This window comes from Patella vulgata, chromosome 5, assembly GCF_932274485.2.
Source record: "Patella vulgata chromosome 5, xgPatVulg1.2, whole genome shotgun sequence".
Classification (NCBI taxonomy): Eukaryota; Metazoa; Mollusca; class Gastropoda; family Patellidae; genus Patella; species Patella vulgata.
In genome coordinates, this window is record NC_065883.2 from 42,337,880 (window position 1) to 42,363,694 (window position 25,815).

At 37.6% G+C, this 25,815-nt stretch overlaps 1 protein-coding gene and 1 long non-coding RNA gene across 2 annotated transcripts in view; both read right to left on the bottom strand.

Moving 5' to 3' along the window:
- The window catches only part of LOC126820275 (uncharacterized), a 175,525-nt gene that overhangs the window by 57,401 nt on the left and 92,309 nt on the right, over positions 1 to 25,815 (bottom strand). The window lies entirely within an intron of this gene.
- Positions 15,105 to 16,421, bottom strand: LOC126820273 (uncharacterized). The gene is made up of 2 exons (XM_050548132.2): positions 16,106 to 16,421; positions 15,105 to 15,946 (listed from the first exon to the last, which is right to left on the bottom strand). The coding sequence occupies exons 1-2, from the start codon at positions 16,410 to 16,412 to the stop codon at positions 15,330 to 15,332; spliced, it is 924 nt and encodes a 307-aa protein (XP_050404089.1). The 5' UTR covers positions 16,413 to 16,421; the 3' UTR covers positions 15,105 to 15,329.

The window sequence follows — 25,815 nt, forward strand, 5'->3', positions numbered from 1 at the left end:
ATATAAAAAGTCCCACTTTTAGGGCGTGGCCAGGTGGGCTTTAGGACGATCTGACTTGAGGAAAGTCCCAACATTTTTGGTTAGATTTTTGAAAATTGTATTTACCAAGTATGGATCTTTGTTTCTGGTAAATTTCAGTCATGTAACTTATGACCATATAAAAGCCCTATTTTTAGGGTGTGGTCGGACATACTTTAGAGCGATATGACTTGGGGAAAGCCCCCAAATTTTGGGTTCGATTTTTGAAAATTGTATTTACCAAGTGTGGATCTTCGTTTCTGATAAGTTTCAGCCATGTAACTGATAACCATATTATTAGCCCCGTGAGGCGATATTGGGCGTGGTCTGACTTGGGGAAAGCCCCAGAAATTTTGGTTAGATTTGTGAAATATTTACTCCGACTATGGATACCATTGTCCCTACAAAGTTTCAGCCATGTAACTTATGACCTAATTTTTGGTTAAATTTTTGAAAATTGTATTTACCAAGTGTGGATCTTTGTTTCTGGTAAGTTTCAGCCATGTAACTGATGACCATATTTTTATTATTAGCACCGTGAGGCGATATTTGGCGTGGTCTGACTTGGGGAAAGCCCCGGAAATTTTGGTTAGATTTGTGAAATATTTACTCCGACTATGGATACCATTGTCCCTACAAAGTTTCAGCCATGTAACTTATGACCTAATTTTAGGCCCCCTGGGGGCTACTTTAAGGTGCTGCTTTAAGGTGCTGCTGCGGCTATATGCCCCAGCAGTGCCCGATCTGACCAATTGATTTTTACTCCTACCGACACCTGCTACAAATTTGGGGGATCAAACCTTTTGTAACATATGACCATATTATTTTGTCATTAGCTCCTGGACTATAATTTCCCCGAGTAAAAGAGTACAGAAGTAAAAAGAAGTGGTCATGCAAAATGTATCATAAAAGTCAAACATGATTGAAAAGCGATTTGTAAATGACGATCCGTTATCATCGTACGTTAGAATTAACAGTACAAATAAATTTTGTTGGTAACCATCTAAATGGAATAACAGACAGATTGAGAGGGGTCAACTAACTATCTTTGTGTATTATGGCAAGTAGTGTCGTTCATATCTGTCATTAATTAATCAATCCGACTAAAGTTATACAGACTTGGGGTCATAAATTAATTTACATCTCGGTGTTAGCATTCATTGTTAGTGAGATTAGGAATGCTGATTAGGTAATTATCTTTTTTACGCCGGCCAGATCAAAGACATCACTCTTGGTGGAACGTGTGCGTAGTACCCACGAATGATAGAATCGCACACACACATATTAATTGTATAAAATAATTAAGTTTTACTCAACAGTTGTTTATAATTATTATTTACCCAATAATTATTGCTCACCGGTGTTTTTGTAATCAAGTAGCGTCGTATTATTTGTTGACTGGCGATTAAACAATATTAATTGACTTGATATGAAATCTGAATATAACTTATTCGAGGGATAAATTTTTGTGATACGATTAGGTTATCTTCTTTATAATAAAAGTATTTTACAATTGCATTGACAGTTTAATCACTCACCAAACGGCATCAGGAACTCTGCGTATCATCAAGTGTATTTGATATTCATGTCCATGGATCCCGCGCAATTTTCGCGCCAAAGTTTAACCTCAGTTATTACGCCCGTAGTGCATGGAACCGTACATGGCAATAAGATTCCTAGCGTTGATTGGCTGAGAAATGAGGGCGATCTATGCATGGTCATCGGAAAATTCCATATTCGCTGTGAATTTCAAATGGAGTTACGATAAAAGTTGTTCTTTGTGTATAGAAATGGTTATTATTATTATATTTAGCTAATAATGAATATATCGACAATTGACTGGCACCATTTGTATTTCTGTACTTACAGAGAATAGTTTGGGATATCAAGTATTACGGGGTTATCCAAATTACCGGTAAATGTGCTAATTGCTTAGGTCGTCTTTAGTTGTCACGGGGCCCATTTAAACAATGGCACCCTAAATGGATCTACGGCATGATACGGCATTTTAAATTCACTCAAAAATATTCCAATCACAAATGTCTAATCTATAACAACGGAAGACGATAATTCGGTGATTATGATTATGCCAGCCACACGTTAATTGGACACACACACTTGTCAATTGGTGGTGTGTATTGTATAGATAATGTATATAGTATCTGTAGTGCCTGTGACGTCACCAGCCAATCAACCGGATTAAGGTTGTAATTGAAAATTTGAAAACCGTTTTTGGCTTTCGGATACTTAAACCTCAATAGCTGAATTAATTTTAATCAAATTGGTTTGAACTTGCCGTAAAATGGGTAAAGTAACCATTGGCTATAAGTACATTCAATTAAGATTTTTAATCTTATGTTGTGGTCTATAAATTACCATTTAAACATTTTGCTACTAATTATGGTAGAGCACATGGAGGAGAGGGAGAGAGAGAAATGGGGTTTAACGTCCACTCGACACAAACTAGGTCATTTCGGGACTAACATATGGTTTAATTGTATTTCAATAATTCGCTTTAGCAGTGGGAGGATATCGGAGGACCAGGAGAAAACCGACGAGGTTCGACAGGCGACCCTACTCCTAGTCACGTATAACCGGGGATTCGAAAGCACATGGCGGCGTTTCCATTATTATTAATGGAGATGTCCCACAGAGTCAAGTCCCCCTAACCACTCCTCTGCAGGCTGTGGCTGCTAAGGTGACTTTACATATTCCTGTTACTCTATGCTCTGTATACTTACCACCAAGTTTAAATTTAAACCCCAGGGATCTTGATGACCTGCTAGAACAATTACCTCCCCCCTTTATCCTTATGGATGATTTCAATGGTCATCATTCACTCTGCGGTAGCCCTGATGATAATATCAGAGGTAATCAAATAGCTGACTTTATTAACATTAATAATTTGTGTTTATTAAATGATGACTCGCCTACTTATCTACATCCAGCTCTCCGGTCCTGTTTCAGGATTTTACGAACAGATTAAATGAAGATCTGTGTGGCAGTGACCACTTTCCTATTTTAATTGATAATAATGGTTCCTCTCCGGCCGAAAGACCTCAGAGGTGGAAGTTGCATAAGGCTGATTAGGCTCTTTTTGAATCTTTGTGTCTCTTCTCTTTTGATACAAAGGAGTTAGAATATGCAGATGAGCCCATGGCCTTATTCACTTCAATTCTTCAAGATGTAGCTGAGCAGGCGATTCCAAAGACCACGACTGAACCAAAACGTTTCAACAAAGAGCGTGATCGTATTTTGAGACGACTCGAGACTCACCCTTGCATGGAAAATATTGCTGCATACCAAATGGTCCGGGCGAAGGCCCGTAGAACCATACGCCAAATCGGTATGGGATAGGATTCGTCGGATTAAAGGTAAAAGTAGTGCATTTTCAGCCAACCATCTAAATGTTGATAATACCACTTTAACAACATGTCCTGATATTGCAAATTCTCTGGCCAGTTAAATCTCATTCAATTCATCATCCAATTTCTCCTCTGATGCCTTTCGAGGCATTAAAGCTCAACAGGAGAAAAGGCGACTTAATTTCAAGTCCCGCAATGATGCAATGATAACTTCTCTACTGCAGAGCTCCGGGATTCGCTTAAGCGAGCTCGCGATACTGCAACTGGTCCAGATGAAATACACAACCAGATTTTAAAACATTTACCTTTACCAACACTCTTAATTTTGTTGGATCTTTTCAACCGGATTTGGGTTGATGGGAATTTCCCTCCTTCGTGGCATGAAGCCACAATAATTCTCATCCTTAAACCAGGTAAAGATCCTACGAATCCTACCAATTATCGTCCGATCGCTTTAACTAGCTGCATTTGCAAACCATGGAGAGATTGATCAATCGAAGGCTTGTTTGGTACGTTGAGTCCAGCAACCTCATTACAGACCTCCAATGTGGATTTCGGTCCCAAAGGAGCACTCTTAATCATCTCGTTTGATTTGAAACGTTCGTCAGGGACGCTTTCATCCAGAAACAACACTTTGTTGCCATTTTTTTAGATCTGGAGAAAGCGTACGATACCACATGGACATATGGTATTATGCGTGACCTCCATAACTTATGTTTACGAGGTCGGTTGCCTCTATTTATTTCCAATTTCCTAGAAGATAGGTCGTTTAAGGTACGCCTGTGATCAATTTTCTTTGACCCATATCCTCGGGTAATGGTAGTCCCTCAGGGAAGTATATTATCCCCCCACACTATTTTCTATTACAATTAATACGACGGCTCTCTTTATGTTGATGATTTTCAGGTATGTCACGGATCGACAAGTATGCAGATACTCGAACGTCAGTTGCAACTTTGTTTGAATTCTATTAAACGAAGGGCAACTAACACTGGATTTCGATTTTCGAAATCCAAGACTAGCATTTTTGTCAAAGAAGAGGTTTACATCCTGATCCGGAGCTTAACTGGATGGCAATCCCATTCCAGTTGTAGACGAAAGGAAATTCTTAGGTTTGGTATTTGATAGGAAATTATCATTTATATCCCATTTAAGAAGAAATGTCTAAAAGCCCTTAACATATTGAGAGTCTTGTCAAACACTGACTGGGGAGCAGACCGTAAGGTCTTGCTCAGAATATATCGAGCATTAAAAAGATCCAAACTCGATTGTGGGTGTATTGTGTATGGATCAGCCCGTGAGTCTTATCTCAAAGAGCTTGACACCATACACAACCAAGGACTTAGAATTAGTTTAGGAGCCTTTCGTACATCTCCAGTGCATAGTTTATACGTCGAGGCGCACGTGCCCTCATTGCACGACAGACGTGATAAACTAGCACTGCAGTATGCTACTAAAATTTCATCACTCCCTAATCATATTTCATATAACAACATCTTTAGACCCTACCACGAGCATTTATATATCCTTAAACCTAAAGTTATTCGATCATTTGGTATTCGCATACAACCCCTTTTGTCTGGAGCTGGAATCAGCCACGACAGTATTGCGAATACCCCTTTCTTTAGGACTCCACCGTGAGCTATATCTCCACCAAAGATCGATTTCGAACTAACACAACAAAAAAGGAAGGGTACTAGCTCCACGGTGTTTCAGTCTCTCTTTCGAGAGCTAAGGTCTAAATATGGTGATTATGCTCCTATTTATACAGATGGCTCGAAATTTGGTGATCGGGTAGCTTCGGCTACTGTGACGCCATTGTATATATATTTATCCTGTATATTTTTGTTTTTAACTATTTATATACATAAAGGACTTATGTTAATTTGTATTTATCTTTAATAACTTTATTGCCTGTGATACTTGTTTTTATTTATGTATATAAATATATTTATGTGATATTGGTTTAATTTGTCTCGTCAAAATCACCATGTGTTTGGCACCATATAGCCTGGTTGGAGCTGACGTGCCATAAAACTCCATTCCATTCCATTCCGAACCTGGGATAGATTTCTGGTTATACAGAGTACACATGATACTAATCTAGCTAAAACCTCACTTTTCTTGATTTCTAAAGGTCTTGCTGGCTTGGCCGGTGAGCCCAAAAGTGTCAAGAAAATGAGAAATGGTACTCTGTTAGTGGAATGTGCTAAAGAGTCACATGCTTCATCATTGTTAAAATCAACCACTTTAGCCAACATTCCAATCAAAGTTGCGCCGTATAACTCTCTTAAGTCTTCAAGAGGTGTTATTCGGTCTCAGGATTTAGAAGTCAGCACTGAGGAAGAGATGCTTGAAAATCTCGCCTCACAAGGTGTTACTTAAGTCAAACGTATTTCCATCAGACGTAATGGTAATATTATCCAAACCAACACCTTTGATAAACCAGATCTACCTAGGATGATTAAAGCTGTTTTTCTTGTCATTGCAGTTACCCCTTACATTCCAAATCCATTGCGTTGTTTTCATTGTCAACGCTTTGCTCACAGCAAAAATGTGTGTAAGGGCAAAGCGATGTGTGCTCGATGTGGACAAGATGGTCACGAAAGTACATCTTGTCAGCTTGATCACCATTGCATTAACTGCAAAGGGTCTCATTTTGCATATTCTAGAGAGTGCCCAATATGGAAAAAAGAAAAACAAGTTCAGCAGGTAAAAACGGAGAAAGACATATCTTATCCGGAAACTAGGAAGTTGGGTGAGGCTGCAAACCCAACATTTGCAATGTCTTTTGCAAATGCAGTCAAGCCGGAAACCGCTTCTAAACGCCTGCTGAATTTCCAGCGGAGACAGCAGATTCCTCGTCGAAACAAAAACCTAATATTACTCCAAAACCAGTAAATAAATCTCTTAGCACTCAGACTGTAAATACGTCTCGGGAGTCTGAGATAGAGGAGATTGTGCCCCCCCCCCCCACTCCTCTAGCAAATGGTGGAAATCCACTCACAAAAGTTAAGAACATGGAACATTCTGGTAAAGGCGTTCCCCATAGTTCAAAATTAAATTCCTTTCGTAGTAGGAAGGGTGACGAGGATCCTGTCCAAACTTTTAACAGGTTCGGGATACAGGACAATCTTATGGATGTTGTTGTTGAAGTACATGACCCCAAACAACATCATAAAAGCCCTGTTAAACCTCCCCGAACATGGCTAATTCCATTATTCAATGGAATTGTCGTGGTCTTAAACCAAATTTTAATAAAGTTCAAATCTTAATTTAAAAATTTAACCCTTTAGCTATTTGTATACAAGAAACTTGTTTAAAGAATTCAGATGTCTTATCAGATGTTGCCTATCATCATTTTGCTAATAATGATGGTAGAGCACACGGTGGTGTTTCCATTTTCCTTATTGGAAATATTTCGCAGAGTAAAGTCGCCCTCAACTCGCCTTTACAGGCAGTTGCAGTTACGGTGACTCCACATATTCCTATCACACTCTGCTCTGTATATCTTCCACCAAGTTTACATCTGAACTCTAGAAATCTTGATGACCTTGTTGCACAACTTCCCCTCCTGTTTATAATTACGGGAGATTTCAACGGTCATCATTTTCTCTGGGGTAGCCCAGATGATAATAACAGAGGTAAACAAATAGCGGACTTCATTAACATTAACATTTGTGTTTATTAAATGATGACTCGCCTACTTATCTACATCCTGCCACAGCTTCTTGTTCTTCCCTTGATCTAACCATTTGCTCTCCGGTCCTGTATCAGGATTTTACATGGAGAGTGAATGAAGATCTGTGTGGCAGTGACCACTTTCCGATCTTGATAGATAATAATGGACCCTCTCCAGTTGAAAAGCCGCAGAGGTGGAAGTTGCATAAGGCTGATTGGGCTCTTTTTGAATCTTTGCGTCTGCAAAAGAGTTAGAAGATGCAGATGAGCCAATGGCCTTATTCACTTCAATTCTTCAGGCGATTCCAAAGACCACGATTGTGCCCAAACGTTTCAATAAACCATGGTATAATAACGATTGCAAATCCGCTCTTAAAGGGCGTGATCTTATTTTAAGACGCCTTGAGAATCGCCCTTCCATGGAGAATATTGCAGCATACGAAATGGTCCGGGCGACGGCCCGTAGAACCACTCCCCAAGCAAAGAAGTCTTCATGGCAAGGTTATGTCTCAAGGATAAATTACCATACCACTTCCAAATGGGTATGGGATAGGATTCGTAGCATTAAAAGTAAAAGTAGTGCATGATCAGTTAACCATCTAAATATTGATAATTCCACCCTAACAACATTTCCCGATATTGCTAATTCTCTGGCCAGTACTTTCTCATTCAATTCATCATCAAATTTCACCCCTGATGCCTTTCAGGGGCATTAAACATCAGCAGGAGAAAAGGCGACTTAATTTTAAGTCCCGTAATGATGAATGTTTTTAATGAAAAGTTTTCTATTGATGAACTCCGTGATTCTCTTAAACGAGCTCGAGATACTGCAACTGGTCCAGATGAAATTCACTACCAGATTTTAAAGCATTTACCCTTTTCTACACTTTTAATATTATTAGATCTTTATAACCGGATTTGGGTTGATGGGAATTTCCCTCATTCTTGGCGTGAAGCCACAATAATTCCCATTCCTAAACCGGGTAAAGATCCTACGAATCCTGCCAATTATCGCCCGATCGCTTTAAATAGCTTCATTTGCAAAACCATGGAGAGATTGATCAATCGAAGGCTGGTTTGGTACCTTGAGTCCAATAACATCATTACAGATCTCCAATGTGGATTTCGGTCCCTAAAGTGCACTCTTGATCATCTCGTTAGATTTGAAACGTTTGTCAGGGATGCTTTCATCCAAAAACAACATTTAGTTGCTATATTTTTCGATCTGGAGAAAGCTTATGATACCACATGGCAATATGGGATCATGCGCGACCTGCATAACCTCGGTCTGCGGGGTCGCTTACCTATCTTCATTACAAACTTCTTAGAAGATAGGTCGTTTCAGGTACGTTTGGGATCAAATTTCTCTAACCAATTTCCCCAGGAAATGGGAGTTCCTCAGGGAAGTATATTATCTCCCACGCTTTTTTCTATCAAAATAAATACCATACCAGCGTGTCATAAACGTGAGGTCGACGGCTCTCTTTATGTTGACGATTTTCAGATGTGTTGCGGATCGACAAGTATGCAGACAATCGAACGTCAGTTGCAGCTTTGCTTGAATTCTATTCAACGATGGGCACCTGACAACGGATTTCGATTTTCGAAATCCAAGACTTGTGTGCATGCACTTCTGTCAAAGAAGAGGTTTACAGCCTGATCCGGAACTTACACTGGATGGTAGTCCTATTCCAGTTGTAGATGAAACGAAATTCTTGGGTTTGATATTTGATAAGAAATTATCGTTTATCCCTCATATTAAAACCCTGAAGAAGAAATGTCTGAAAGCCCTCAACATATTGAGAGTCTTATCAAACACTGTCTGGGGAGTAGACCATAAGTTCTTGCTCAGATTACATCGAGCTTTAATAAGATCTAAACTCGATTATGTGTGTATTGTGTATGGGTCTGCCCGCGAGTCTTATCTCAAAGAGCTCGACACCATACACAACCAAGGACTTGGAATCAGTTTAGGAGCATTCCGTACATCTCCAGCCAGTGCACAGTTTATATGCCGAGGCTCACGAGCCCTCGTTGCACGACAGAAGTGATAAACTGGCACTGCAGTATGCTAAAAAAAATTGCATCTCTGCCTCGTCATATTTCATATACCACCATATTTAGAACATATCATGAACATCTGCATTTACTGAAAACTAACGTTATTCCATCATTCGGTATTCGCATCCAACCCCTTTTGTCAGAGTCTGGCATCAGTCATGACAGTATTGCGAATACCCTTTTGTTTAGTACTCCACCCTGGACTATATCGCCTCCAAAGATCGATTTATATCTAACGAAAAACAAAAAGAGAGATACTAGTTCCACGGTGTTTCAGACTCTCTTTGGAGAGCTGAGGTCTAAATACATGTATTGTGATTATGCTCCCATTTACACTGATGGTTCCAAATATGGTGATCGGGTAGCTTCGGCTACCGTCACGTCATCTGGAATCATGTCTGTCACACTACCACCTGCTGCTTCCATATTTACTTTTGATCTCCCGATATCACAACTTCTTTTACCCTTTACAGATTTTAAATCTTGTATCAACCATTTTATATATGGCCACTGGCAACGGTCTTGGGATCTTGCAGAAACAAATAAACTTCATCACACCAAGCCTTTCCTTGTATAAAAGTTTTATTTTATTTTTAATTTTACTAACTGTGATATTGTTTTTATTTATGCATATAATGTTTTTCTGTGATATAATTTAGCCTGTCTTGTAATATTGACCATATGTTTGGCGCAATATAGCCCGGTTGGAGCTGACGTGCCATAAAACACATTTCATTTCGAACCAACGTGTTTCAATAAACCAGGATATAATGGCTAGTCCAAATCCGCTCTTAAAGAGAGTGGTCGTATCATAAGACGATTAAGGATCTATCCTTCCTTGGAGAATATTGCGGTATACCAAATGGTCCGGGCGTAGAACCATACGTCAAGCAAAGAAATCTTCATGACAAGGGTATGTCTCAAGGATCAATTCCCGTAGAATTAAAGGTAAAAGTAGTGCATTATCAGTTAATCATCAAGATGTTGATAATACCACCTTAACAACATTTCCTGATATTGCTAATTCTCTGGCCAGTACATTTTCATTCAATTTATCATCCAATTTCGAGGCATTATTTAAACAACAACAGGAGAAAAGGCGACTTAATTTCAAGTCCCGCAATAATGAATACTACAATGATATTTTTACCATTGCAGAGCTTCGGGATTCGCTAAAAGCGACAGATAAATTCAATTATACAGAGATACTTTGTTTACAAGAAACAGTGTTAAACACGAAAATTATTAATGAATCAAAGATATATCAATATTGTAACTATAAAATTATATCCAATACTATTGATAGTAACTATCTGGGAACACGCATGCTCATCCGTAATGACAAGTCCCGTAATGATGAATGCAGAGCTTCGGGATTCGCTAAAGCGAGCTCAGGAAATTGCAATTCGTCCAGATGAAATACATTACCAGATTTTAAAACATTTACCTTTGTCAACACTTTTAATCTTGCTGGATCTTTTTAACCAGATTTGGGTAGATGGGAATTTCCCTCCTTTGTGGCATGAAACCACAATAATTTCCATCCCTAATCCGGGTAAAGATCATACGAATCCTATCAACTATCGTCCGATCGCTTTAACTAGCTGTATTTGAAAACCATGGAGAGTTGGATCATTCGAAGGCTTGTTTGGTACCTCGAGTCCAACAACCTTATTACTGGCCTCCAATGTGGATTTAGGTCCCAAAGGAGAAGTCTTGGTCATCTCATCAGATTTGAAACATTTGTCAGGGACGCTTTGATCCAGAAGCAACATTTAGTTGCAATATTCTTCGATCAAGAGAAAGCATATGATACCACGCTTACCTATCTTCATTAAACATTTCTTGGAAGATAGGTCATTTAAAGTACAACTGGGAACAACTCATTTCCTCATTGAAGCATATTATCTCCTACTCTTTTTGCTATAAAAATTAACACGATCCCAGCGTGCCTTAAACCAGGTACAAACGGCGCTCTTTATGTTGATGACTTTCTGATGTGCTATGGTAGTACAGCGGATAATCAAACGTAAGTTGCAGCTTTGTTTGAAATCACTTCAACAATGGGCAACCGAAAATGGATTTCGAAAAACGAAAGATTGTCTGCATGCATTTCTGTCAGAAAAGAGGCTTGCATCCTGATCCAGAATTGTTCTTGGATGGCCATCGCCTACCAATTGTGGAGGAAACCAAATTTCTGGGGCTGATATTTTTTTAAGAAATTGTCATTTATCACTCACATTAAAAGCCTCAGGAAGAAATGTCTGAAAGCCCTAAACATATTGGGAGTCTTATCAAATCCTGAATTATATCGAGCTATAATAAGATCTAAACTCGATTATGAGTGTATTGTGTATGAGTCTGCCCGCGAGTCTTATCTCAAAGAGCTCAACGCCATACACAACCAGGGACCTAGAATCAGCTTAGGAGCATTTCGTACATCCCCAGTGGACAGTTTATACTTCGAGGCGCATGAGCACTCACTGGACAACAGACGTGATAAACTGGCACTGCAGTATGCTACGAAAATAGCATTTTTACCCAATCATATTTGATTGAACACTATATTTAGACCATATCATGAGCACTTATATCTGCTTAAGACTTATTTCATTTAACACCATATTTCATTTAACACAGTATCAGGAGCATTTATATCTGCTCAAGACTAAAGTTATCCCACCAGCGGTTTTTGCATACAATCCCTTTTGCCGGAAGCTGGTATCAGCCTTGGCAGTATTGCGAATACCCCTTTCTTTAGGACTCCACCGTGGGCTATATCTCCCTCAAAGATCTTACACAACATAAAAAGAGACACTAGCACCACGGTTTTTCAGTCTCTCCTTCGAGAGTTAAGGTATAAATATGGTGATTATACTCCAATATATACAGATGATCGGGTAGCTTCGGCTACTTTGACATCATCTGAGACCATTTCTGTTCGACTACCACCCGCTGCTTTTTTTACAGCTGAGCTCCCGGCAATAATCCAAGCTTTGGAGTTCATTCAGTCCTCACCAGATGTAAAACACGTCATCTTTTCTGATTCTTTGTCCTGTCTTCAAGCAATTAATAATAAACAGCTTGATCACCCATTATTAGCAGACATTTATCGTCTGCTACTTTCATATGATTTCATAAGCAAGGAATTGTCCTTTGCTGGCTCCCCAGTCATAACGATATTAAAGGGAATGATCAAGTAGACACGGCTGCCATGTCTGCTTTAGATCTTCCCATATCACAATTTTTAACACCATATAAGGATTTTAAATCTATTATTAATAATTTCATATACGATCGCTGGCAACGGTCTTGGGATCTTGCAGGCACAAATAAACTTCATCATATAAAGCCCCTCCTTGGTCCAACAGGAGAGATGAAGTTGTTTTTGTCGCTCTCGCATAGGTCATACTTTTTTAACACATATTTTCTTCTTAAAGCGAGAGCCTCAACCAGAATGTGAACACTGTCATGTTCCATTGACAGTTAAGCATATTTTGATTGGGTGTAAGTATCCCAAAGATACAAGATTACGGTATTACCGTTGCCAATCACTACATCAGCTGTTTGCCCAACCGGGTATATATTGTAAAGGGCTAGATTGTTTTTAAAAGAGATAGATTTTTATCGAAAATTTTAATTGTATATATCGGATATATATACATAAAGTTTATATTTATTTTTATTTGATATTTGCTGTGATATTTGTTTTTATTTATGTATATATATAGATAATATTGCGATTATTTGTTTCTAGTTTGTCTCAAGAAACCTCACCATATGTTTGGCGCAATATAGCCCAGTAGGAGCTGATGTGCCATTAAACAACATTTCATTCATTCGCTTTTCCACATAACGGAATCGGAATACTTTTTTCCCCACGGGTTTTTTTCTACTCGCACCGATGGCGCGAAACATCAGTCAGCTGGACCTTCGTTTTTAACATGTTTTTATTATGACACAGGGAGAAGATGACCCACCCGCTCTCTCACGACAGCGATTGTATAAGTGTGCTTTAAATTGATTTTTTAATATACAAGGACTTTTTATTTTGTGGGTTAGACTTTTGATATACACGGACGTTTGGTATGTTTTTACCAATTTTCAACCCATTAAGTGTAAATTTAATTAAATCAACCTGTCCATAATATCATATCTAATGTATTGGACGTTATATCTTTAATAAACAACAACAACAATATTTCATTCATGTTTGATTGTTACAATCTAACTGAATGGACGTATTCAGACAGCTCTCTGATCATGCAGGCGTAGCAAGCAAAGATAATCCAACATTACGACAAGCTAAGTACAAATTTACTACAACCTATAAGATTTACTAATATTATAAGCAGGCATATTATATTATAAGATTCAACAGAAGACTTAATTCATTTTTTCACATCCTGTAAAATAGTCCAAGAACTATGGCTGAATGGTTAGCGTGCGCGCGCTGTGTCATAAAGTCTGTCATTGAGTCGACTGGCGTGGTTTCGAATCCCCGGTTGTACGTGACAAGGAGTAGGGTCGCCTGTCCAACCTCGTGGGTTTTCTCCGCGTCCTCCGGTTTCCTCCCACTGCTAAAGACCCCTACGCGCAAGCGAATTATTGAAATAAAAAATTAAAAAACCATGTTAGTCCCGAAATGACCTAGTTTGTGTCGAGTGGGCGTTAAACCCCATTTCTCTTCTCTCTTCATATATATGTTTCAGAGAAGAAAAACCAAACTTTGAACCTATCTTCACTGCTCTCTTATTTTGGGTACCAATCTGCTATAGCTCATTATACCTCAAAAAAATTAGAAAAATGGTCAGTAATTGATTCTCTATTATCAGACGAATATTAACTTTTTAACATATGAACAGAAAATGACTACTCTACTTCTTTTATTATTAATGTTGCTATTATCTTGTATATTGTATATTATGTAATTGGATATTTGCATTATTGATAATTAAAATTGTATAGGGAAAAACATGTAAGGTAATAAGTCAGGGCCCCATCCCTGGCATTACCATATTAGATCTGGGTAATAATGTTTTTTTTTAAAAAAAAAACAAACAAAAACAAACAAAAAATTTATTGTTGCAGTTATTTGACTCCGAATTCTCAATTAAAATCTCGAGTTATTCCCAAGACTTTGTTTACGTAGAATCAATATGGCGGCCATGAATACAAAATGTTCAAGCTATGGTGAATGTCTTTTAAAGGTGTGTCCTCACTGTGCCCACTTTTGATTAATCCAATTAAGGTCTAATTAGGATTAGTGGATTAAGCGGATTAGGATTAGGTGTTATAGGTAATTAGATGGAAAAAAAAACAAATATTTTATGTAATTTTTTTTTTATTTTTCGATGTTTCATATATATTTAATAAAAATATAACATACATGGATATATCATACATCACATTAGCACTTTATAATTTAATGAAAATATAACAATTTTCGATGTTTTATATATAAAATATTTAATAAAAATATAACATACATGGATATATCATACATCACATTAGCACTTTATAATTTAATGAAAATATAACAATTTTCGATGTTTTATATATAAAATATGTAATAAAAATATAACATACATGGATATATCATACATCACATTAGCACTTTATAATTTAATGAAAATATAACAATTTTCGATGTTTTATATATAAAATATGTAATAAAAGTATAACATACATGGGTATATCATACATCACACAAAAACAAGATAAACAATGAAAATTTACAATGTAGTTAAACGGGCTACGCCATCGGCATACTCGAATACAGTCTTTATACCGTTCTGAAGATCTGTTTTCAGAGTTTGGAGTCGGGTTTCTAGTTGCCTGCACTTTCTTCTCTTAGGCCGTAATTTTCCGTTGGCACCTAACAGGAGAATGGTTACTTCGGAGTAAGCTTGTTCATTCTTAAAAAAAGCCACCAACTTAAAAATATTTGGGTGAGGGGTGGCAATACTGGATGTTATCTTGGAATGCCATCCTTCAACATGGTTCGTTGTGCGTGGACCTTCAGTGTGGAAATGGTTCCACATCATTCTGCCATGCTGCCCCTCCACCCAGAACTCAGTTACGTAATCTGCAAATTGCAACACTCTGGCATCTTGGAGTGGTGCATCATCAAGGGCATGCAGCCATACATCTTCAACCTGCTGTATTGGAATTAATGGTAATGCTGCTGCTTGCTTGACGATTTTATTGATTTCTGGCACCCGAGAAAAAATCTGCTTGTAGTCCATATTTCTGCGCATTGCGCCAAATACACTGACCAAAGTGAAAAAAACAACCTTTTAGTTCTGACCTCGGCAACACAGTTCTCACAGCATTTTGCATACTAACTTCGAAATCTGTAAACACATGGCCTGGGTTAAGATTAACATTGACAAGTGCCAATGTTTTGTCTCTAACACATCTGAGGAACTCAACATATGTTGCCTCCTTCTTATCGGGTAATAGTGCATACACCAAAGGGAACATTTTATTGTGTACAAAAGCATGTATAGTGTAGATCTGGGTGAATAAGGTAGGACTCATGCTAAATGTTCCATCACAGTATATAGTGTCTGCATTGGCGAGATGGTAAAGATTTTCTTGTGTGGAAAACACTAGAAACCTGTTGTCGGCTGCTGTGTGGAGAAGGAAGTCGTCTCCGGGTGTGGTCTTGGTGTAAGAATCTGGAAGCTGGATATCGTTGCGGGTCTGAGGAAGTGCTGGGAGGATCTTTGCTCGGGCTCTATACAGGGAAGCACAGCAACTATAGAATGTTGGAATCTCTCTGATCATCTCACCTGAGTCACGGTCAGATCGAAGGGCTGTAAACAAACAAAAAGAAAATATTTATTATACATATTATTATATCATTAATACTCGACCAGACACTCGATTGGTTTGTTACGGAAGAACATGTTCAGTATGCTTTAACGTTGAATCATTTAAATCAACGGCACACAACATTAGAGATAAATACATACCTGATACTTCTTCTTGATAGATGGCACAGACTGGTTTGGTTTCCTCTTGCACCTTGGTTTTCATGGCAACGAGAAATTTGTCGACTGCCACCTTGTGTGGGTTAGCAACATGGTTGTGGTTTCTGGAATATTTGGTAATAAAGCCTTGGTGGGTGTTCAGGGTTGCTGGACAACCTTTTATACAACATCTCCAGTATACTCGTTCTGCCTTCCTATTCTTCACTCGGAATTTGTATTCTTCATGGACTAAGTTTTCTCCACCTTGAGCATTGGGGATGTACTGGATGTTTACTTGAACGTTTGCCATGATGAAATATGACAGACTGAATTCTGTGTGTCCTTATAAAGACCGTGTAATGTGTAGGCTTACTGAACATAATTCATATTATATTCAAGTGTCATTTTTTGAATAAAATTCATCACTTTAACGATTACAGTGAGTTCATCTCACCAATTATAAGACTGAATATTTAGTCACTTTCAATATTTGTTTTTTTCCATCTAATTACCTATAACACCTAATCCTAATCCGCTTAATACACTAATCCTAATTAGACCTTAATTGGATTAATCAAAAGTGGGCACAGTGAGATGTAACCCTTTTAAATACACCACTTCGTAACTGTTTTAAAGCAGTAGGCAGTTGTAAACATACTGATAAATTAATTACTAATAAATACACCAAAGTGGTCACCGTCAAGCCTAAGGATTATACAAAATCTATTGCTATAAAAACTAAAACGATCGGCGACGAAATCAATAGCAAATGGGGAATAAAAGACACTGCCGAAATTAAAATATTGAAAAATGGGAACGTGCAACTGGCGTTTGAAACTACCAGTGATGCAGAAATGGCTTGCAAGATCGAACAACTACACGGAGTAGAAGTGATAATTGCCCCACCCCTATCTCTAACCCAGGAGCAGGGTATTATTCATGCTATCACATGGGAATACACAAACGAAGAAATCTTAGACGACCTATAAAGTTATAAGTGTAGGTACAGAATCCCAGATGGCAAAAAATCAGGAACCATACAAGTCACGTTTAAAAGGGGACAGGCCCCGGAAAAAGTAAAATTAGGTTATCAGATAAAAACAGTATACCCTATATTCCCCGTGTCAAAATATGTAGAAACTGTCAAAAGTTTGGACATAATGAGTCTCATTGCAAGTGTAAAACATCGAAAGTCAACTGACAAAACGTGCATCAAATTCATTGAAATAAAAGAAATTCTTAAAATTCAATATTCTAAGAACATTTCATTTAAGGAAGCAAAATTATTTATAATGTCATCCAGGGATACACGAGAAGGGAGTGTTAAGAGATAAAATATTTTAACTGATAAATAAATTCTAGATAAGGATAAACCGAAAGAATCACATAATTACTACACCCTAACTTTTAAAGACAGAAACTCTTTTTACGAGTTTTTATTAGAAACAACACCACTTGGTGTAAGGACTATGTAATTAACGTTATTAAACAGAGTGCAAAAAAATATTATTGACAACCATCTAGAAATAAATAGTACAATTCCTAATCAAGCGATTAACAATACCTAAAAAGCTGAATCCGATATTGAGGTTTGTAAGAATGAGATGTTATCTGACCACTCAGATGATTACATCTCACATGCGGCTAAAAAGAAGAAAGTATCTAAAAATCGCCCAACCACAGACCCAGTTGAACGAAGGGAAAGCAAATCTCCCTTGAAAAGTAAATTTCACAAGCGAACAATGGTTGTGTCTGTTCATGCCGAGGCGACATCGAACAAAGGACATGTGCATAAAAATAAGAAGAATCCCAAGGCTAATGACAAAATACATAAGAAAAATACTAACGAATATTCTAACTGGCTCATTAATAAGAATTAAACCTCTCCAGTCAAATAATCCAATAACTCACATTGGTGTATTCAATTAGTTACCCATAATGCAACTAAATACTAATGGTTTCAGACCACGTATGAAAGAATTGAACCACCTGGTAAGCAAAAAATATATGATCAAATAAAAACTAAAGATATTATTATATCTGGAGATTTTAACAGTGAAGACTCCACTTGGAGCTCCCCTCTTAATAATAATGCTGGAGATAAACTGAATAATTTTATTGAAAATTCCAATTTAGTTCTACTAAATAACGGTGACCCAGCATGTATCGGTTCCGGCAACAAACTGGGTGCAACCCACCTTGATCTTACCTTAACATCTCCCAGTATAGCTTTAAACTGTAAGAGGCAAGTCATAAATAATACGCTAGGTAGTGATCATCTGAAATAAACTCAAACGTAAATAAAGAATCAGTCACGTGCAAACAAAAATGGAAACTTGAATACACAGACTGGGTTCTTTTTCAACACTACCGTGAAGAAATCGACTCAAGCGCAGTTATACACGATGATATAAATAAATTTACCGAGAATATTTCGCGCGTGATCTTTAGTGTAGCAGAAGCCCCAATCCCCAGAACAACAGGTGGGAAAACTAAAGGCGCCCCAAAAACACTTGGTGGTCCCCAAAATGTCAAACAGTCGTAAATACAAGGGAAATATCACTTAAAAACTATTTCCACGTATGGTCCGCAGAGAATAAAAGCCAGACAGGTCATTTCAGAGGCAAACGAAAAGCATTGGATGGCATTATGTGATAGTAATAATGATAAAACTAAAAATTCAAATGTCTGGAAAAAAATACACGCAATAAGCAGCAAATGTTTTTCTAGAAATATTCCTACGCTTAAATATGAATCCCAATCAGCCATGACAAATAGCGAAAAGGCGAGGCTGTTAGCAAAAAGGTTTGCTGATGGCAATAGCGATAACATTCACAGTGACCAATTCTTAAATCGAAAGTCGGAATTTCATTGGAATAAACCATCGCGTAACTCAGCTGATGAACATAAAGCAAATAAATTACCCTTTACCATAGAAGAAATGCATAAAGGTTTAAGTGGCAAAATTGACTCGGCGGCTAGCGAAGATCAAATAAATTATAGCATGTTAAGAAAACTCTCAGGGTCATTACGTAATTTAAATCTAGAATTATTCAATAAATCATGGTCATAAGGAATAATTCCCGCAAGCTGGAAAACAGCAACGATAACCCTGTTGATTAAGCCATTAAAAGATAAAAATGAAACCGGTTCTTATAGACCGATAAGTTTGAACTCTACGTTGTGTAAAACACTTGAGACTATGGTAAATGAGAGGCTAAAATATTACTGTGAAAGTAATGGATTAATTAGTTCAAATCAAAGTGGATATAGACAGCAGCGCTCCACTATTGATTATGTTGTAAGGTTACAGCATGACATCATGACTTCACTATCTAAAAAGAATAATTATCTATGTGCCGTATTCGTCGACCTGATCAACACATTCGACTTAGTTTGGGTGGATGGCCTACTTAGAAAAGTACATGGACTAGGGGTAACAGGACGAATGTTCGACTGGATCGAGGATTTTCTAAGCGATAGGCAAATACACGTTAATGTAGGTCTCTCAATAAGCAACAAATACGAACTCGAAAATGGCACACCCAAGGGTTCTGTTATAAGCCCCACACCTTTCAATATCATGATTAATGACCTTCTGTCTAGTAACTACATTTAAAAAGAGTAAATTTGTAGGGAGATTTTCACGCGCTCATACAACTTGAAACGGCACTACCGTAGCTTTCATGCCCAGCTTAAGTTCTGGTGTAAATCGTGCAACGGAAATTACAAAAGGTTGGAGGATCTTACCGGTTACTAGAAAACTAAACCCCAATTCGATATATTGGATACCGTTGTGAAACAAAGAATCAGTCATCTTTCCCCTCAGTGTGGGGAAAGTCGTTCAAATAATAGCATCAAAGACAAGGAATTGAATCGCGATGATTTGGCTGAATCAAACATCAGTAAAGAAGACTGGGTATGTTTACAACGTTTCAATCGAGAAACGCAAAAACAACTTCGTGAGCTCCTTGTTGAATTCAAGAAAGATTTTCCTAGAGCCACTTTAAACTTAGAGTTCAAAAGGGTTAGGAGCCTTGAGTCAATGCAAATAAGCATAATCATGACGGCAAATTTCTTAGCCGAATATCTTTGCACACTTTTCGGAATAATCGACTTCGGTGCCAAAGATCGACTCGGACCATCTGTGACGTCACATGTGCTCCGGTGCCCACCAATACTTTATATAGAGGGCCATCACACATCCTCATTTAAGCCTGAAGAGTTCGAATAAGAACGAAACTAGTAGCTGAGAGAAATCTGGGAAGGCTGTTCGCCTCTTTACAGATTTTTTTGAATTTAGAAACTTATTGACGTAGCAGTCTATGCAGACGACAGTTCAATCTGGCATACAGCGAATAACTACGAGAATGCAAGGAGCCTTAGACAAATTGTCGAAATGGTCTAATAGCTGGGGATTTCGAATATCTGAAAGTAAAACAGTAGGCATGCTATTCTGTAGGGAAGTGTCGTCTATGAAACTGGAATAAATCAATATCCGAATTGAATTTAAGAATCAGGCAAAGCTTCTAGGGGTGACCTTTGATCGCAAAATGACTTTTATACCACATATTGAAAATATTGTTAAACGAGGACAGAATGTTCTGAACGTAATGAGATGCCTGACGGGCATATCATGGGGAGCAAATAAAACGACCCTGCTAATGATATATAGGTCCATGATAATATCAATATGTGACTATGGTTGTGTATAGGTCCATGATAAGATCAATATTTGACTATGGTTGTGTCGCGTTTGCGAGTGCAAATAAAACAGTTTACAATATCTGGCAATGAAGATAGCAACCAAAGCCCCATTTGGCACAAAAAGGGAAAGTCTATTGCAGGAAGTAGGTGAAATGTCACTCGAATTGAGGCGAAAGGAACTGGCATTGAGATACTGGGCCAAGTTACAGTATCTTGGGAACAGCTGTCCAACATTTAATTGTACAAAAACATCAAGAAAAAAATTCAAAAGAAATGTCAAATCAGAGACACAGCAGTTCGGTCACAGAGCTAATGATCTATTAAAAGACCTAAGATTAGATCACTATCAGATTACTGACAGGGTATTTTCGCATCAAGCCCCATGACCTTTATTAAATCAAAACGATGACACAGGCCTAGGTAACGTCAAAAAAAAATAAAATCCACAACACACTCTAATGCTATTAAGGGAATTCTTGAACGAACAATATCCACAGCTCTTGAGTGGCTTATGTCTTCCACTATTCAAAGAGCTGTCATTGTGTCAGACTCCCTTAGCAGCAGAAAATCAATAACACACGATAAAACAACATCTAGACCAGAAATTGTTCAGAATATCTTCGAGCAAGTGTTTGTTCCCTCCGAAACAAAAATATAACCGTAGAATGTGAAAATATACACGGACGGGTCTCGTGTAGGTGTAGTCATTAGGTGTAGTCATTGTTGAATTTAATGTTAATATATCAAAAAGGCTACCAGACAGATGTTCCATCCATACCGCAGAATTAAAGGCAATATCCACAGCTCTTGAGTGGCTTATGTTTTCAACCATTCAAAGAGCTGTCATTGTGTCAGACTCCCTTAGCAGCAGAAAGGCAATAACACACGATAAAACAACATCTAGACCAGAAATTGTTCAAAATATCTTCGAGCAAGTGTTTATTCCCTCCGAAACAAAAATATAACCGTAGAATTTACATGTATACCATCCCATGTTGACATAGTAGACAATGAGTCTACAGACAATCTGGCTCGCAAAGGACTCGGCCTCTGCGAGACCGAAGACTTAAAACATAGCGTTCATGAATTTAACAGCATTGTTAAAACTAAGATTAAATCAGAATGGAAAACTGAGTTGGCCAGAGCAAATACTTTTAGACTCAAATTAAATAACGATCTGGTTGTAAAGGTGGAGGTCAATCACCCATCGCGCAAAATTTGTAGGTTAATAACAAGACTTAAAACTAAAGATATAATTACCGACCATAATTATAACCAGTGAAGTGCGAATACGGTCACATTTTGACCGTTAATCATGTCGTCAATGCGTGCAATAAACTGGAAGAGAAAATACTAACAGTAAGAGGTTTACTGGAAGATGCCAAACTTCAATATACCCTCCAAAATACCCCCCCCCCCCAACCCCTCGGAATATGTTTGAAGCGATTTCAAAATTCATAGCTGTATCCGAAGATAACTGTTAAAGTTAGTTGCGAAAAAGAGCACTAGTCAAGTAAAGATAACTGGTTGTATAGACCAGGATGGCGGCAAAGCCAGCTGCATGCTTTAATAATATCAGAATAAATACAACATTACAATAGGGAACTACATATCTAGTTACAAAGGAAGGAACTATTGTTGTAGGACAGTGTGGCGGTTCAGCCCACTGTATGATTTAATATAATAATACATTAGGGAAAATAATTACAAAAGGAATAGGGACCTATACAACCATTATTAACAAAGACAGTCCATTTCAATAAATTTAATTTATGTCTAAAAATTTAATGCCATGTATTATTTCTATAAATGTTTTAATTTGTATTAATTGCTTTGTTCTGTGTTGTTGTTAGCGTTTCTTTTTCTTTTCACGTAACTCTCTAGGGAGTCACACGCAAGAAAAACCCTGGTGCCTTTAACTTTTAATCGCTGACGCCGTGAACCGTATTAAAGGCCTTTTAACTAACTTTTAACGATATGGAAATTACCGGACGTACAGTTTTTAATATGTAAAAATCCACGGACCCAGCTATGTGTTTTTTACTGCGAGCACTTTCCTTTTCCACGTAGCGCAAGTGGATTCTTTTTCCCCACGGGGTTTTTTTCCATCCGCACTGATGACGCCAAACATCATTCAGCTGGACCTCCTGTTTTAACCGGTTTTTTTATGACATAGGGGGAAGATGACCCACCCTCTCTTCTCACGACAGCGATTTTATAAGTGTGTTTTGCAGTGACTTTTTGATATACACGGACCTTTTATTTTGTGTTTTTACCAATTTTTACCAATTAAATTAAATAATTTAATTAAATAAACCTGTCCATAATATCACATTTAAATCTTTAATAAACAACAACACATTTCAGTATTTGAAAATGTCAGCGATGCAGAAATGGCGTGCAAGATTGAAATGGAGTAGAAGTGGTAAATGATCCATACCTATCTCTCAACCAAGATCATGGCATAATTCATGCTGTCCAACGTGAATATATATAAATATATGTTATAAATATATATAGGTACAGAATCCCAGATGGCAAAAATCGGGAACCATACAAGTCGCTTTTAATAAGAGACAGGTCCCAGAAAAAATAGAATTAGGGTATCAGATAAGAAGTGTATACCCGTATATTCCCCGTGTCAAAATATGTAGAAACTGTCAAAAGTTTGGACATAACGAGAACATAACTGCAATAATACCTGCTCATCTGAAATATTAAAATGTTTCAATTTTGGCGAACGTTACAAGTCAACTAACAAAACTTGTACTAAATTCATTGAAATAAAGAAATTCTTAGAATGCGATATACTAAGAACTAGTCAATCAAACTTAGATAAGGGAGAGAGATAGAAATGGGGTTTAATGTCGACTCGGCATAAACTATGTCATTCGGGACTAACATATGGTTTTCTTTTATTTCAATAATTCGCTTGTGCGTAGGGGTCTTTAGCAGTGGGAGGAAACCGGAGGGCCCGGAGAAAACCCACGAGGTTGGACAGGCGACCCTACTCTTTGTCACGTACAACCGGGGATTCGAAACCACGACAGTTGACTCAATGACAGGCCTTATTATACAGCGCGCACGTGCTAACCATTCGGCCATCTACCCCCTCCCCCACTTAAATAAGAATAAACCTGTATAGATGTGGCTGTCACCCGTGCATTCCCCCGTTTTTATTCATTTTGTTCTTAATAAAAACATGGTAATGCACGGACTTTTTCTAATTTTTTCGTTATCTTTTAATAACTTTTCATCTTCAACTGAATTATCAGTGAAATGAAATTCGATCGCGTGTCTGTTATCGCTCGTTACTTCATTCAGTTATATAGTAAGATAACTCGTGTTTGTCATGTTTGTCGTCACTTCCCGTTTCTTCACGTGCTTGTTACACATCTCCCGTAGCATTGATCTCTGTGTTAAAATTATATTTGGAATGTATTTAACCAGTTCTATCACATATTTTATAATAACTGACACCAATATTTCCTTTAAGTTAGTTGCGTTAAAAGAGCACTAATCAAGGAAATATAACTGGTTGTGTAGACCAGGTTGGCCCCTAAGCCACCTGGATGCTTTAATAATATCAGAATAAATTAATGTTAAGATTGGGAACTACATATCTAGTTACAAATGAAGGAACTATTGGTGTAGGACAGTATGGAGTTTCAAACTAATATACTAGGGAAAAATAATGACAAAATTTAGGGAGCTACACAACCATTATTAACAATGACAGTGCACATCAATAAATTTAATTTAACATGTGTTTAAAAATTTATCTATTCCTATAAATGGTTTAATTTGTTTCATTGTGTTGTGTGTGTGTGTGTGTTGCTGCTGGTTCTTCTTTTCTTTTCGGGTAACTTTTATCTTTCGATAGCCGTACGCAAGAGAAAATCTAATAGAAGGCCTATAATTTTTAAACTTTGAACTCTTTAACCTTTAATTGATTTTAACCATATGGAACTTTTTGGATGAACACTTTTAATATGCAAATAATCTACGGGTCCTCCTGTTTTAACTTTATTATGACAAAGGGAGAAGATGACCCACCTTCTCTTCTCACGACAGCGAATTTATAAGTGTATTTAAGGAACTTCTGATATTCGAGGACTATTAAAATGGGTTCGTCTGTCTGTCTGTCTGTCTGTCCGTCACACATTTGGGACACAATAACTCTCCTTCTAATTGACCTAGAATGTTCAAACTTGGTGTAGGTGTTTATTAGGTCAATGTCTTGATGGAGTTCGAGGATAAGCATTTTCTGCTTAGGGTAAGCAGAGATAGGCAATTCGATTGGTTGATGCTTTGGGACACGATAACTTTAGTTCTAATTAAGCGAGAGTGATGAAACTTGGTGTATAGTTTCATTACATCAATACCTTGACTAAGTTCGATAATGAGCATTTTCTGCTCAGGGTAAGCAGAGCGATTAGCAATTTCATTGGCCGAGACTTTGGAACACAATGACTCTCCCTCTAATTGAGCTAAAATGTTCAAACTTGGTGTAGGTGTTTATTAGGTCAATGCCTTAAAGGGGTGTGGAGATGAGTATTTTCTGCTTAGGGTAAGTAGAGATAAGCAATTTGATTGACTGATGTTTGGACACGATAACTTTAGTCCCAATTTAGTGAGAGTGATGAAACTTGGTGTATAGTTTCATTACATCGATACCTTGACTAAGTTCGATATTGAGCATTTTCTGCTCAGGGTAAGCAGAGCGATAAGCAATTTGATTGGCCAAGACTTTGGAACACAATAACTCCCCTTCTAATTGAGCTAGAATGTTTGGGACACAATAACTCTCCTTCTAATTGACCTAGAATGTTCAAACTTGGTGTAGGTGTTTATTGGGTCAATGCCTTGATAGCGTACAAAGATGAGCATTTTCTGCTTATGGTAAGTAGAGATAAGCAATTTGATTGGTTGATGCTTTGGGACACGATAACTTTAATTTAATTACTAATTAAGTAAGAGTGATGAAACTTGGTGTATAGTTTCAT

Coding starts and splice junctions, on each gene's coding strand:
- LOC126820273 (XM_050548132.2), bottom strand. CDS start 16,412: ATGGCAAACGTTCAAGTAAACATCCAGTACATCCCCAATGCTCAAGGT. Junction 15,947..16,105: donor CTATCAAGAAGAAGTATCAG/GTATGTATTTAT, acceptor GTTTGTTTACAG/CCCTTCGATCTGACCGTGAC.